Genomic DNA, 16,701 nt, shown 5'->3' with positions numbered 1-16,701 from the left:
GGAAAGATATATCTGAACTTGTACATGTGGTCATGTCACTTTCTGTGACTTTTTTTATTAAAGGTATTGCAGGTAACAACCTGAAAAAATAAAACTTTATGACGAGGATTGTGACAATTTTCAGTGAATGAGAATAAAGTTTATTCCTATACAGGCGAATTATATACTAGATTGTTTATGACAATCATTGAAACTAGACTTTTTGTTCAACAAGCCTGAATTCATACATCTGACTTGGCTTGAAAATTTATAACCAGCCCTGCATTATAAATAATCAGATTCTGAGTAAGCCAAGCTATTACTTGACCAGTTTTTTGGCTAGTAATAATTTTGACAACTGTTATTATTCGAGGTACAAAGGGATCAAAAAGTTGTCATGAAGAACAAACAAAAAATGGCATGCAATTCTGCTGCATAGATTCATATGTTAAAGTCAGAAAAATTATCATAGCAAACATTTATAATATGCAGTAAATGACATTTGAGATATTGAACAGCATTTTTACTTTGGTTGGAGGACAGTTTTCTCAGCCATTGCTTCGAGAAGTCCCGCCAGCAAGTCCACCCTGTCCACATTACGGCTGTCAAAGTAACTGTTGGCGTACACCTTCAGGCCCGACACATGGTTTTCCTGTAGCGGGAAATAGTCTGGTTTAGTTCAGCCAGCCTTCTTGTTTAAGCAGAATATACCAATTAACAAATCAAACCAAGGAGGAATCTTATAAATATTACATGTACATGCAATAAATGCTTAAATGTATACAGTTTTCTGCAATGTCATAGACAGAGAAGCATAAATGTTCCTGTTTGATGCAAACACAAGCCTTTTCTTATTTTAATAATTAACAAACAATGGAGCTGCAACATATATTTTATCTAGCATTGATTTTGTTCAGTAACAATTTACACGAGAACCACTATTCTACAATGTGCAGACAAAGCACTTACAAGAATACACATTATTATAAACAACAGCTCATGCCATAAAATGTTTAAGGTTTTTTTATGGCTCTTGACAGCTTGCAATCATATGTATAAGACAAAAAAAGATTGTGGCATACATCACTCAACATGAGGGGATACAGTGAAACCATTGTTCAACAAACAAACTTGAATTATAAGGTTTACCATATATTTCCTCCATGTTTGACTCTGAGGCTTTATAACATGTCTTCAAGTAATTGTTTATACAAGCCATAAAAGACCTGTTAACTATCTATAAACTTACTATAGATGATGATTCTACCAAAAGGTTTCTGTAAGTCACATATAATAGTGCAAGGTTGCCATTCCTCATCCACTTTCCTCTGATAATCAAGATGCTACTCACCATTTATCACAGCCAGAGTTATTGGTCTTGCTACAAATTTTCACTAACAAATGTACTCACTACTGAGTTGGTTTAAAATAAATATAGTGAAAGGGTTTGAAGTTATGGGTTAGGTTGACCTCTGAGCCCAAAATCAAGATCATGACATTACTCATTACTGACAATACTATTGAATGTGACAAAACTACCTTAAAAATCAGTAGAATTAATGTATGACAATCCTTCCAAATACAGACAAGCTAAAACTATCATTAGACAAGGAAACAGTTGTCCAAGCTTTTGTGTCATCTTATCAACAGGCGTACAACAAAAGAATTTCAGTTTAATATTGAGTGAGAGTCACAATTTAAATTGAAGGTTTTACTTGCTAAAACATACACACTTTGTCTAAACTGTCCAATAAATCTTTAGCCACTCAGATGTATTAATTTGAAAAAGCGATCTACAATACGGGTAAGTGCGTTGGTAAGATGCCCCCTTTGATCTTAAGTCTACAGTTCAGTCCAAGGCTCTTTGAAAGACCAAATTTTGGTCACCCAGGTTATTTTTAGTTCTGTAGCATAATTATATCAAAAATACCTGGAAAGATAACAAGAGGCCCATGAGGGACTTTGCTCTGCTGACATGACTCAAAAGCATGTATGTATGGGTAATAGGCAACATACTTCATGATAGTTCACTTTGAACATTTTTGTGTTTGGGCTATCTGAAAATGTTGCATGTTCAATTTGTGAGGACAGAAAATGTAGGAAGCAGACTAGATGGGTGACCTTTTTTAATATGTGCCAGTGACAGTAGTTCATATCCAGGATATGAACATACTAGTAACAGCACACATTCAAAGTGAACCATGTTTTAAAGGGACTTGCTAATGTTTTTGGACCAAAAATTAGTTTTCCTGGTAATGCATCTGAAAACTCTTATTGTATCATTAGTTTTCCCGGTAATGCATCTGAAAACTCTTATTGTATCATTCTTTTACTTTTTGATACCAAAATTACTGGAAAAATACAAGTTTAGTATAAAATATATTTTGGTATGAGCGGTATATACTCATATATTTGGTATGAGCGAAACTGTAGTCAAGAATTTTTTTGAAAACCGATACCTTATCCAATAGGCCACAAGGACTTTTACAACAATCGATGGATATTTTTACTGTTCAAGAATACAATGATAACACCATGCAATAATGTCAATCAATCAATCACGCAACAACCAATCACTAAATCCCATTAGTAAAGGAATTCAAAACTGTGGACTTCAAAGATGATATTTGAGCAAATATCAATATTTGCTGAAGGGTTTCAGCTGTAAGTATCTGACTTTCATCACTCCTAATGAATTGCATCACTTTATTTTGTAACACAATTTTGGTTGTAAAAAATGCATTTTACAAACCATGAGCGAGTCCTTTTAAAGGGCAAAGGGAGACAAACACTACAATAATATATGTAACAATTAGTGTCTCCCTTACAGTTTACTTTGATAAGGCTACACAATTTCAAGGGTCAACATCCACTCACACATTAGCAGACATTGGAGACACTGAGGGTGGGGCCTATTTTGAACCCAAGGGCATAATTTGAACAATCTTGGTAGAGGACCATTAGACAATTCTACACACCAAATATCTAAGCCTGATATTTTTTCTCAAAACCGTACATATGGTCCAAATTTCATTGCTGTGGCTTCAAAAATAAGAAAGTAGGTAAACAGGTCACCTGTATATATGTCAGTATTAATATTTGTTAGCAAAACTGTACATAAGGTAAAAATTTCAAAGTCATGGCTTCGAAAAAGAAAAGTAGGTCAAAAGGTCACAATCAAGGTCATTCAAGCACAACATGATATTTGTTTTCAAAACTGTTCACATGGTCCAAATTATATTGCTGCAGCTTCAAAAATAATACTGTAGGTCAAAAGGTGACAGTCAAGGTCATCCAAGCACAACATTGACATTCTATTTTAAAACTATACACATGGTCAAAATTTGATTGCGTAGCTTCAAAAAAAGAAGAAAGTATGTCAAAAGGTAACCTGTCAATGTCAATATTGATATTTGTTTGCAAAACTGTACACATGGTCCAAATTTCAGTGCAGTAGCTTCGAAAATACAATAGAAGGTTAAAAGGTTGGGATCAAGGTCTATCAAGCACATTGATATTTGTTTTCAAAACTGTTATTTAATGCCAAAGTTAATTGCTGTAGCTTAAAAAAATAAGAAAGTAGGTCAAAAAGGTTACAACCATGGTCATCAAAGTAAAAACCATGATAAAAAAAAAATCAAAAACATACACATGATCCTAATTTCATTGCTGTGGCTTCAAAAAAAGGATGTCTTCAGTCAAAAGGTCACAGTCAAGGTCATACGATGACAATATTGATACTTGCTTGCAAATATGTACAGATGGTCTTAATGCTTTTGCTGTAGCTTAAAAAATCAGGAAGTTGGTCAGAAGGACACAGCCAATGTCATCAGCGAACAACATTGATATTTATTTTCAAAACTGTTATTAAGGGCCAACATTCATTGCTGTAGCTTTAAAAATAAAAAAGTATGGCAAAAGGTCACAACCAAGGTCATTAAAGCACAACATTGATGTTTGTTTTCAAAACTGTGCACATGATCCTTACTGCAGTGCTGTGGCTTCAAAATAAGAAAGTAGGTTAAAAGTCACACTCATGGTCATCCGATGACAACATTGATACAAATATGTATATGTAACAGACTGCACAAATTGCTATGTGCACCTGTCGGGGTTCGAACCCACGACCTCTCGCTCTGCAGGCGGACACTCTACCGCGTTGCTATCAAAGCTAGCTCTTTAGCAAGACAGTATAAGTGCCGCTATATACATCGTATACCCGGTTACACTTTCCCCCTCCATTGTGAAATTCTTTGACCCCAGGAGTATAATTTCGACAATCTTGGTAGAGGGATATCATATGATGCTAAATGTACATAGCAAATATCAAGGGTATAAGCTTTGCGGTTTGAAACAAGAAGATTTTCCTAAAACCAGTTTACTCTCTGTAATTCTAGCCTTGGCTTTGCTTGGTTTTAGGAAGGAACTGAGCTCCATGGATATATCTAACTTCTGAAAATTGTATTAAGATATAAACAAAACTGAAGACACAAGCAATTATTGTTTACAGACCCACAGACAAGGTACACCGTGACATTGCATAAGCTCTTCTGGCTTTATGTTCGAAAATAATAATCATAAAATGCAAAAACACCTGTTTTAACAAATAGTTTCAACACAATCCAACTAGCTCTTGCAGCCATATTTTTTCACAGTCGTGTGTGTTAATTTTTATGAGATATAACGTCATGACATTGACTATGAATGATGTCCAGCCAGTATATAAAAAGCCATTATACTTATCATAATGATGTCCTATCACAATCACGACTAAGTCATGGGTACCTTTCTATGACCGTACCTGTGGGATGTTGGCCCAGAGTTTGGTCATGATGTCAGCATTGTGGTCCTGTTTCCACTGCAGGGACTGTGGTGTGTGCATAATGTAGCCAGCAAATCCCTCCTCCACTGCCTCACCTTGCTTGGTAAATATGTCAGAAACTTTGTAGAATGTTATTTCTTTTTATGTCTTTTAAAATGAACAGAAGAAATTGTTGAAATTTAAAAAAAACACATTTATAACCGTAACTAGAGAACTACAGCTTACAATTGTATTGTTTCTTAATAGTTTACAGTTATTACCGGTATTTCGTACCTTATTAATTTCATACCGTCTTGATTTTGGTCATTTCAAACCCTTTCGATAGTCATTTTGAACCCAACCAAAAGACATTTCGGACCGACAGGTTTTCACGATGTCTGTACTGGTACACAAATTTAGTGAAAAAATATTGTACAAAGTTATAATTCCATAAAGCGTTGTTTTTTACAGTTTGCAATTAGTCGCAATTAAAGTATGGCTAATAAGTACATCAATCTGTTCATTATTTTGTTTTCAACTGTTGTGATATTTTATTGACTCTCCATTACTATATAATATGTGTCAATAATTCAACAAAATTTATTACAGTGGCAATTTAAATATATTGCCAAAAAATATAAAGAAAATCAAATCTACATAACTGTACATTACAGTGTACCAGTATACATTTCACTCATTTAACTCTGTGTGATATTATCATATGATATACCTTGTTTATCCATGTATTGGAATGAGTGAAATAAAAAGGATATAGAGTTAAAATAAAGAGTCCTAAAGGTATGGCACAGGCACCTTTAAGTGACGGTACTTGAGCAATAAACAATAGCAGCCTCTTGTAAAATCGTAACAGACACAACAGAAGTCAAGTGACAGCGTCGGCATAATTCAAAGTGTTAATTGTTTATTATAGTATAGTTATTAGTTTCTGATGATAGAATTCATTACTTACATTTTTTACTCTTAGATAAAAGGATTTCGCAATTTTTTTTATTTATTTACTAGTGATCAAATTATAGAATATTCATTGTCATTTCCTATTGATTGTAAATATATAAACATATATGATTGAATATATAAAATGAGAATAAGGTCACTTCTTGTATTTCTTGAATAAACTTGTACGGTACTTGACTTGAAGATTGTGGTTGATTTTAAGTTCACTTGAATTGAATTGTCATATTTTATCCATAAAAACTCCTTCATTTTGTGAATAATTTATATAGAAAGTAATGGGAAAAAATAACCTTATTTTTGTATTTTAACAAAAGAATTTATGTTTGCCAAAGTAACCTTATTTTAATATTAAGTCATTCTGGTTTTGTATATTTTCATTGTTTGATTAATATATATTGGTTCAGTTTGAAAATCCAAACAGTTTTGACAGTTTTTTAACAATATCGTTGAGAGTTTTGGTTGAAGTAACTTCTAACTTGGCATGAAATGTGTTTGGTTCAAACCTCAGCATTTGCCAAAGTACTCACAAAGTAATTTGACTTATGGTCGAAAACCCTTCATTTTATACACAATAAATCACTGTTCACCGGACGGCATTGGAGTATGTAAATCCTGATTGCCTTTAAAATCAATTTTTTAATCGAAAAATATTTTTCTTTTCCATAACTGTTGTGAAGTGAATCGGAATCGACTCAATCAAAATCAACTTAGAAACTGAGTTGCATCCTATGCTTCAAAATCTAATAATATTCCTTCCCAAGGCAATGCTAACTAATAGAAATATAATGAGCAACTAGAGATTGCTTTTTTGAAAAAGCGCATGTCTCCCCCATTGTGTGGTCGTAGGTAAGAAATAATCAATGATGGATCCCAAAATCAATAGGGGCCATCAACTAGTCATGACTAACTGGCATACCAAGTATGAAGTTCCTGGGTGTAAACGTTCTTGAGTTATTGAGCAGAAACCGGTTCTTCACCTCAAGGTCAGTGACCTTGACCTTTGACCAACTGATTGCAAAATCAACTAGACATCATGACCAACCTCACTTCAAAGTTTGGTGAACCTAGATCAAAGCATTCTCCTGATATTGCACGGAAATATTTTTTTACATTAGAGGTCACAGCGACGTTGACCTTTGACCTTGTGACCCCCCAAAATATAGGAGTTTTCTAAACCTCATGATCAACCTCCCTACCAAGTTTGGTGAACCTAGGTCAAACCATTCTCAAGATATTGAGCGGAAATGTTTTTTACATTGGGGGTCGCCGCGACCTTGACCTTTGACCTAGTGACCCCAAAAACAATAGGGATCTTCTACACCTCATGACCAACCTCCCTACCAAGTTTGGTGAACCTAGGTCAAACCGTTCTCAAGATTTTGAGCAGAAATGTTTTTTATATTGGGGGTCGCCGCGACCTTGACCTTTGACCTAGTGACCCCAAAAACAATAGGGATCCTCTACATCTCACGACCAACCTCCCTACCAAGTTTGGTGAACCTAGGTCAAACCATTCTCAAGATATTGAGCGGAAATGTTTTTTACATTGGGGGTCGCCGCGACCTTGACCTTTGACCTAGTGATCCCAAAAACAATAGGGATCCTCTACACCTCACGACCAACCTCCCTACCAAGTTTGGTGAACCTAGGTCAAACCATTCTCAAGATATTGAGCGGAAATGTTTTTTACATTGGGGGTCGCCGCGACCTTGACCTTTGACCTAGTGACCCCAAAAACAATAGGGATCTTCTACACCTCATGACCAACCTCCCTACCAAGTTTGGTGAACCTAGGTCAAACCATTGTCAAGATATTGAGCGGAAATGTTTTTTACATTGGGGGTCGCCGCGACCTTGACCTTTGACCTAGTGACCCCAAAAACAATAGGGATCTTCTACACCTCATGACCAACCTCCCTACCAAGTTTGGTGATCCTAGGTCATGCGGTTTTCCAGTTATCGATCGGAAACGAAGTGTGACGTACGGACGGACTGACGGACTACCGGACTACCGGACTGACGGACAGGGCAAAAACAATATGTCTCCCCCAGAGAGGGGGAGACATAATTACATGATAATTAACCAAAACACAATTTGAAACCAGATTTGTGTCAGATAACACAAATATATATATGAAGTTTGCATAAGAGGGGACAAAGATTACAATGTAATAGTTTTGTTAGTGGGTCTACATGTATAACAGTAACAGATATTATTTGTAACAAAAGACGGGTCTCAAAAATGTGCATGCGGTCTGTGACATCATTCCCCCGCGTGCTACATATTTTAATACATTTAAGCTGCTTGGGACTTTGACAGGGATTTTTAGGATGATACCATACATGCCATATTCCCCAGTGGGGGGAAAATCCCCCCGAATTTCCAATCATCTCCCTATGCACAGAAGGGGACAAATATCCCCGGAAATTAAAAAAAATATATGTTTTTTTTCATTTACGCAGATTTTACCTAAGGGCTAAATTTAACCAGAATGTTTACAGTAATAATGCCCTTGACCTGCCCTGTAGTTTAATTGGATTATCGAGTGATGGTGTGTATAAACAACAATCAGCAAGACACATGTGTTGCATTGTTTTGATTGGTACAAACAGAAATTGCATTACAAGTGTCAAGTTGACTGGTCAGATGAAAGGTGGATTTTCATTGGTTAAACTATATTTTTGTTCCAATCAGAGAGCATGTAACATAATTAAGATTTCTTCACATTGTGTTAAAAATATATGTAAAAAAAAAGGATTAAAAATTTAATGGTGACAGTAAATCATTATTCGATACAGAATGATATTAATATAATAGACAATGCTGTTCATTGTGTTTCAATGCTTCACCTATACATGTATGTTTACATACATGACATTGACCTTCATCGCCAATATCGGAAAATGACACAAGTGAGACTGAAAGTAAACAACTCAGAGAAAATGACTCGTATATGTATAATAATGTATTTTATGTTTTGATCAGAAATCAGAAGTTACAAAGTGACTAGGGTACAAAATGACTACATGTAGATACTACATGTAGATCCTGTTCTGACAAACTGTATTACAGTGTTGAAGTCATTTGTAAAATAAAATAAATTATTAAATTCAACTACTATAACATTGACTTCAAATATGATCATCTTCGCTTGCTATTTGCTAAATAAACCCCTAATTAATCATGTTTATTAATATTAGCTTGTTGTCCTTTGTTTCCGCTGTTGTACTGAGACTGACGGGTCCGACTATTCCTAAAGCAAAGTATATGATATTTTCCCCAATTTTCAGAAAAAATACCCAAGGTAAAAAATGTATTTTTTATGAAAGTCTTTTTACCTGTACTGGTTCATTCAACATCCTTATAAATACATGATTTAAGTTTTGGGTGATAATTGAATTCAGTAACTGTAAAATTTCCCAAATTGAGCATTTTTCGCAACAAAATTTTTTCCCAGAAGGGTCTTTTTTCCAAAATGGGCAGAAAAAGGGATGTCTTCAATATCGTACCATTCTTGGAGACAACGTACCACATATGCACTTGTGGAGTTGGCTTGCACATTTATATTAGTCACACGACCATAAGAGCTGTTCTAGGCCTTTTGTCACCCTCCTGTACGTGTCTTGGCTAATGCCAGTTCCACATACTCATGCTGCCAACCCAAGCAAGACTCGCATTCAAGAGCATGCTGACGTTGACACACTTCTTTATTACACTTAATACATTTATTGTTGTCCATGTTTGACTGAATGATCAAGTCAAGTCAGTGAGAATATATACGCAGCACGGCTTGTGTTTACTACATTCCACGAACCAGTGTGAGCAGCTCATGCCACATTCCAAATAATTAATCACAGTAATTACATCCCTTAATTGTACAATTAAAATTGATTAACAGATATGTGAATAACAGTCGGCAATTATTTTATTTGCTAATAGTGTGAAGATAATATGTTTTCTTTAAATTTATATCAAACAAGAAATTTACATTATAATGTTTATTTTGTTTCAATAAATGAACCATTAAAACAATTACCAACTTACAAAAATTGTTCAGAACTTGAATCAGCATCCTATATTTTGTATTTATATCTACTGTTGTATGGTTTAATACATTTCCAGATACACATTCCAGGGTTCGAATTTAGACTCGCATACTCGCAAAATGCGAGCGACATTTGCAAATTGCGAGTGACTTTTATTCAAGCTCGCAAAATTCTGCGAGTGGCTTTTTCTAGACCACAAAATGTTACACTGAAAGTAGAATAAACATGAACTTAACTCCGCAACGTAGTCGAATGTAAACAGCCTTTAAGTGGCACGTTTACACTACCAGTATAAGTAGAAGAAGTACGGAGTCACGCTCTAGTAAGTTTTCAAAAATAAAACAAATACGGAAAAGGCCGAGTTTTATCTCGAATCTTTCCGGGATGCTCCGAGGCATGCATATTTCAAAGCGAATACAAATGACGTAATCACCTAGCTCAACCATTGGCTGAATTTGGCGCTTTCGTGCACTATATGTAAACCCCATCAACCTTTGAATATGTTTCCGCCCAACTGTCAAAGCGAATAGACTTCATCGATCGATATATTTCATGGTCTAAAGCATCCTTGCTACATTTACTGTTGCTTTTATTTATTTTGAATTTATAATGTTATTGTTTTTAATACTTAAATACGACTTAATGAAATCTGTAGCTTGCTTGCCGAATGGGTATTAACCCCATGGGGAAGGTGAATATACAATTTTAGTGAACAATGTCAAATTATTAGACAGCTTTGTTATCAAAAAGCGGCCAGCATCTGATGAGTCTTTCCGAAACCCCCAAAATGAATAAGCCATCAACAAGTTCCAGCAGTCAAGTGACTCGAGATTTATACGTTTTAATATTCATTATATGTCTAAGGTGTAAATTTCTAATTAAATTAGGCAATATCATAAGGGAATAAAGCAAATAATAAAATTGCAAGTTGATTTTTCATTTTGCGAGTTGCCTCAAAAAGCACTCGCAAAATTATGCGAGTGCTCCTCAAAGTTAAATTCAAACCCTGCATTCACCATATATTTCATGTTCTCTTAATTGTCTATACATTTCTTAACACAACAATTATTAAAAACTTATATAACTAAACAATATATATATATCCGGTACGATCTCTCCAGCTGAATGGTACGAAGTCTCCTGGTACGATATTTGTCTCCGTAATTCCAGAAAAAGCCTCGGAGTTATAAGGAACCAACAAAATACAACACACATATCAGGGTATGACTAAAATACGAAAATAAGGTTATTTTTTATGAAAAAGTAAGATTTTGATAAAAATCTGGTAAATTTTGGTGAAAATAACATTTTTGACAAAAATATAGTTTTTTGATAAAATATAGATATACTGGGCAGTTGCCTAATTCCGGATCAATTTTGAAGTTTTCTTAAAATATTGTCATAATTACTGAACATAAGTGCATGAAATATTAATAGAGAAATGTTGGATACTATATCAACCAAAATGGAAAAAGAATAAAAGAAAAAAACAATTAATTATAATATAATATTCAGTACGAAATAAGGGCATAAACGACGTCCAAAAAACCTGCATTCAGTGCCTAAATATTCGGATTTTTTTCAAAGAACAAAGTAAACATTATTAAGTCAATACAAAATATTTAAATGCTACTTAAATGAACATCAAGTATTAAATGTTTAACCTGTATATAAATTTTATACTTCTCTAAAGTATTTGTATGTGTATTTTCCGCGTATCCGAACTACTTATTTGTCCAAATTTGCATAATTTTGAAAGTACGAATCTGCTTCATTTTTGCTTCATTTTCATATCAAATGCTGCACAACACAAAACAATGACATCGTCAATTTATTTACTTTTCATGTAATTGGCATTGTATTTCGTGATTGACGATAAGTCATAAACATCGTATAGTAAGTCTAGTGTTTAAAGATAACCCTGTCGAACCTCAATATAAAAGCTCGCGCTGTGTGACGTCATCCCCCACGTGACTTAATATTGACATTTAGGAAAGCAAAAGTTTAGAGGTATTTATTTTGGGGTTATACTCGAATAGCTGCACTTTTGTGTTGTTTCTGTTGCTATGGAGGTCAGTTGCGTAGACTGTGATCATTCTATTTTGATCACGGTCGCCGAAACGCGTTTTAAACGATTTCTGAATATTTAGGCAAATCCGGAATTAGGCAACTGCCCAGTATATTTATTTTTTTTTTGGGGGGGGGGGGGGATAGGTTTTGGTAAAACTCTGAAAATAGGGTATGTTTTGGTGAAAATAATATTTTGGAAAAAAATGTAGTTAGTTTTTGGATAAAATAAAGTTATTTTCGCGGAAATAAGTTTTGGTAAAAATCTGAAAATAGGGTTAGTTTTGGCGAAAATAACTTTTTTGACAAATATGTATTTAGTTTATGGGGGAAAATAAGGTATTTTCGCGAAAATTAGAATTTGGTAAAAATCTGGAAAGTTTTGGCGAAAATATCATTTTTTTGGAAAATTATGTACACAGTTTGGGCTAAAATAATGTTATTTTCGCGAAAATAAGATTTTGATAAAAATCTGGTAAGTTTTGGCGAAAATCCCATTTTTGACAAAAATGTAGTTAGTTTTGGGATAAAATAAAATTGTTTTCGTGATTTGGTTAAGATCTGGTAAGTTTTGGCCAAAATTACATTTTAGGCTCAGCCTGTCATATGCACAATGTCGGCATCCCCTTTAATATTTATGCAAAAAGCTACAGAAACAAGCTCAGTAGCAAAAAGTTTAAACATAAACCCGGTTTAGTGGAACGCCAAAGACATAGAACACAAAATCACAAACAAGAAACACAGAACAGCACAAAACTCTACAAACAGCACAGTAAATACTTACTATATATATATATATATATATATATATATATATAATATGGTTTTAAAGATAACATGAATTAGCAAAATCGATGACAAACAAGTGTGTGTAACCGCTTTGATGTTGCACATTTCGGAAGGAGGTGTGATCAACATTTCAGAAACATGTCAAAATACTATCTAATAATCATTGTTCAATTTTCTTAAAAACACAATTGTTTCGAAACCCTAATGCACCAGTCATATGTGTTATGTATGACCAAATAAAAGTTTTTTTTAATATTTTGGAATAAAAATTGTCATTTACGGCAACAGAAGAAGGTATTTTTCCCATTTTTTAAAAATCTTATTTTCGTGAAAAGAACTTTATATTATTCAAAAACTAACCACCTAATTGTCAAAAATGTTATTTTCACCAAAACTAACCTTACTTTCAGATTTTTATCAAAATCTGATTTTCGCAAAAATAACTTTATTTTAGTTAAAACCACAGGGGCAGGTTGCATTGTTTTGACACACCACGCCCCCGTCCGTTTTTTTCTGTTAAATTTCGGTGAAATTTGCGGGTAGTTGGTTCGTGGAGTAACATGTTTTAGGAAATTCGGGTTTGAAATTGCATTTGTTTTCGTTAAAACTGTATATTTTCTTAAAGATTGACACTAACTCTACAAGGAAAGTCCAAAAATGTTGAGTTTGGTTAAGATTTGATAAAGTTATGGCCTCTTAAACAGGGTCATGTCGGCAAATACATGGAAATTCAGGGTCAAGTCATCACCCTTTACAAAGATAATAAAATAAAAAAATTAAAAAAATATTTTTTTTGCCAATTTTCACAAGTTAGTTACCACCACATCATATTCTTACTAAAATTTGATAAAAAATATTGATAAAAAAAAACGGACGGGGGCGTGGTGTGTCAAAACAACGCAACCTGCCCCTGTGGTTAAAACTAAGGCCAAAAAAAATAATAGATGTGTTTCTGGTGGCATGGTAAAAAAAAAAGAGGGTCGGTAGGTAGGGATTTTTTTTTTTTTTTTTTTTTTAATCTTTTATCGGATCATAACTATCAGCGAGTAGTATCTTTTCAACTGCTATATAGGGTTAATGTTTGAATTATCAATTTTGTCATGTTTTGCCATATTGAAGCACAGATTTTATTTTGTTTGCAGTTCATGTATTTGTTGTATGTTGTGTTTATGTACTATTTTGATATTGAATAATCATCAAAGACTCGAGACACTTTTAGTTTTTTTTCTTACCGAAACTTGTGCGTCGATTTTCCCTTTTTCTTGACCATGGATTTCTTCAAAAATATTTCGGATAGTAGCATTTGTTGGGACTTTTTTGATTTGTTTTGATCCCGGCTTGTGTTCGCAAGCCGCAAGCTCTATAGCGATCAAAAAAGATGAGATATTATTGTTATCATCCGTTAACGCCGCCATTTTGACGCTAAGCTAAAGTATCGGCGAATAGTTTGTGTCGTCGCCGTCTAACATTTACGAATTTTAATATCGTTGTCGTCTTAATTATCATTTGAACCCGAGAACATCGTCGGCGTGGGTCGAAGGGTCATAAAAAAATTACGGTCGGCGGTAAAAAAATACGGTCGGTCGGGCCACCAGAAACACATCTATTTTTTTTTTTTTTGGCCTAAATACATTATTGTCAAAAAGAGTTATTTTCGCCAAAACTAACCCTATTTTCATATTTATATCAGAATCTTATTTTCGCGAAAATAACTTTATTTTTGCCCAAAACTTACTATATTTTTGTCAAAAATGTTATTTTCGCCAAAACTAACCCTATTTTCATATTTCTTTCAAAATCTTATTTTCACGAAAATAACTTTTTTTTGCCCCAAACTTACTGTATTTGGGTAAAAAAATGTTATTTTCGCCTAAACTAACTCTAATTTCATATTTCTTTCAAAATCTTATTTTCGCGAAAATAACTTTATTTTCATCAAAAATAACCCTATTTTCGTATTTTAGTCAAAAAAGCTACTTAGGTTACTTTCGTATTTTAGTCATACCGCACATATCACACGTTTTTTCCAACATCTTAAATACAAAAGTTTTACCAAGACATCTGACAGAGAGTTTGATACTTGGGCGGCAACTTTCTCATCGATTTCTGCCATATCTTTTCATATGTGGGTTTAAAACACATACAGAAACTATTTGGGACAGTTTAATTCATAGACGCTGCCATTTTCTATTTTACAGAAGACTGTACCGAATAGTGCTCAGTTTGAGCAAAACGGCCTTGTTAAAAGGTCACAAGAGCACCGCTTTCACGGTTGTTTGCGCTACTGACGTATAAACCTTAACTGACTTTTTAATTTATAGATCTTTACTGGAAAGAACTTTGTTTGAGATGATTATTGTAAAACACGTCGTATAGGTTCGTTTCCTGTATTGAAGTAATACAGTATAATGTAGAGCCTATATGACGTCACTTAACGGAGAGTTGTTTAATTACTTTTTGAAAATAATACAAAAATCAAGATATAAACATATTCTGTGACCGGTAAACAAAAAAGTTGAATTAGAAAACATCTAATGAAGAAAACGAGTATTTTGGTGAAATTTGTGTGAAAATCAACGGATTAAAAGTGAAATAAACCGTTTCCGTGTGGACTGAATCAGCTGATTTGAACATCCGGCGATATGTCAAAAAAGTTATGTCGACACATAGGTTTGAAACAAGGTGGATACTGATCTGAAGTTTCTTTTTGAAGACTTTGAAAGGTAAAAAACTTTATTTTATCCAATTTAAAGCATTTTAAACCCATATAATAGATATGGAAAATGGCTGGAAAAGAAAGACATATAAGAAGATAAACAATACTTATAATATCTGTCATGTGTTTTCGTTCCGGATCGAAAAATCCGACCCGAGGGCACCTGCGTTGCCAGGTAACGAGGCTTGCCGAGTTACCGGCTACGCAGCGTGCCCGAGGGTCGGATTTTTCGATCCAGCACGGACACACATGATGGATATTTTTTCTAGCATACCTTGAATAACACTTTTTTTGTGAAAAATGCATAGAAAAGCGCAGTTTTGTAAATTTCACCAAAAAGCACGTGCGATGATGTTAGCTGACGTCATGACGCGCATTAATATTTATTCACTGCATACGTCAAGAAGTTCCTTTAGTATCACGTCTTTTAAGGGTTATTTTGTTTTGTTTTGAAGGTGTGTTTTTGTAAAGTTAATAGTTATGGAACTCATCTATTAATATCTCATAATTATGGTTACATTAAATGTAAAATAAAAGAAATGAAAAGTATTACGTCACAGCGCGTGACTCATCTGGCATGGGGGGATGCCAGATGGAGTTTTACAGCACGGCTGAATTCACCGGAAATGCCTATCCGGTGTGCTAGAAACAAGAATCAACGTCGCCTCCTTAATAACCTATTTCTGTGAATAGTGAAACGTTCCAAAAAACAACTTGCTGCGCTTGTAGAAGCCAAGAGCCTCCTGACCAGATCAAAAGATATCCTGCAAAACCTTGGATCCAGTGTGATCTGTCAACTATCCGGAATAAAGATGTCAGTGGTCCTTTGGACAATTTTAACACTACTAGTAGTGATTCAATTTAGAAATATAAAATTGAATGAGATCCATTTTAACCACATCTTTGATGCTAGAATATTTTCCAGCGTCTCTAATGAATACAGAGAAAGCCCATCAAACTCCTACAACGTCGAGATATCCTCGGACAGTTTCACTGAACTTACTGTATCAAGTGCAGTATCACCTGCAATATACTACCCGTAAAAAGGTTCTCAAACCCCGGATCATTCTCCGTTTGCTACTACTATTATCAGGAGATATACATGCCAACCCAGGTCCGGTCCGTAACCCCTGCACAGAATGTTATCGTCCAATTGCCTGCAACCATCGTGCTGTAAAATGTGTTGCTTGCTATCAGCGGTGGCACATACAGTGTCACAGAATCTCACCTTCCGAGTTTGTTGAACTATCCACCAGTGGAGATCCTTGAATATGCCACGAGTGTTCTAATCCATATAAATTTAATGATTCATTCTTTGATGATATTA

The 16,701-nt window shown here is 34.4% G+C and overlaps 1 protein-coding gene across 2 annotated transcripts in view; it reads right to left on the bottom strand.

Annotated features, from left to right (window-relative positions):
* LOC128213326 (mediator of RNA polymerase II transcription subunit 23-like) overlaps nt 1-14,855 on the bottom strand; it is a 40,766-nt gene extending 25,911 nt beyond the window's left edge. For both annotated transcript variants that reach the window (XM_052918931.1, XM_052918932.1), the window contains exons 1-3: nt 14,712-14,855; nt 4,781-4,900; nt 507-631 (exon numbers count right to left, since the gene is read on the bottom strand). In XM_052918931.1, the coding sequence (XP_052774891.1) occupies nt 507-631; nt 4,781-4,900; nt 14,712-14,771 (305 nt within the window). In that variant the 5' untranslated portion in view covers nt 14,772-14,855. The remainder of the gene's footprint in view (nt 1-506; nt 632-4,780; nt 4,901-14,711) is intronic.
* Between the last annotated feature and the right edge of the window lie 1,846 nt (nt 14,856-16,701).

The sequence above is a fragment of the Mya arenaria genome, chromosome 13 (assembly GCF_026914265.1).
Source record: "Mya arenaria isolate MELC-2E11 chromosome 13, ASM2691426v1".
Taxonomy (NCBI): domain Eukaryota; kingdom Metazoa; phylum Mollusca; class Bivalvia; order Myida; family Myidae; genus Mya; species Mya arenaria.
Note: the sequence above shows the minus strand (reverse complement) of the source record. Positions and strands in the feature narration are given on the sequence as shown.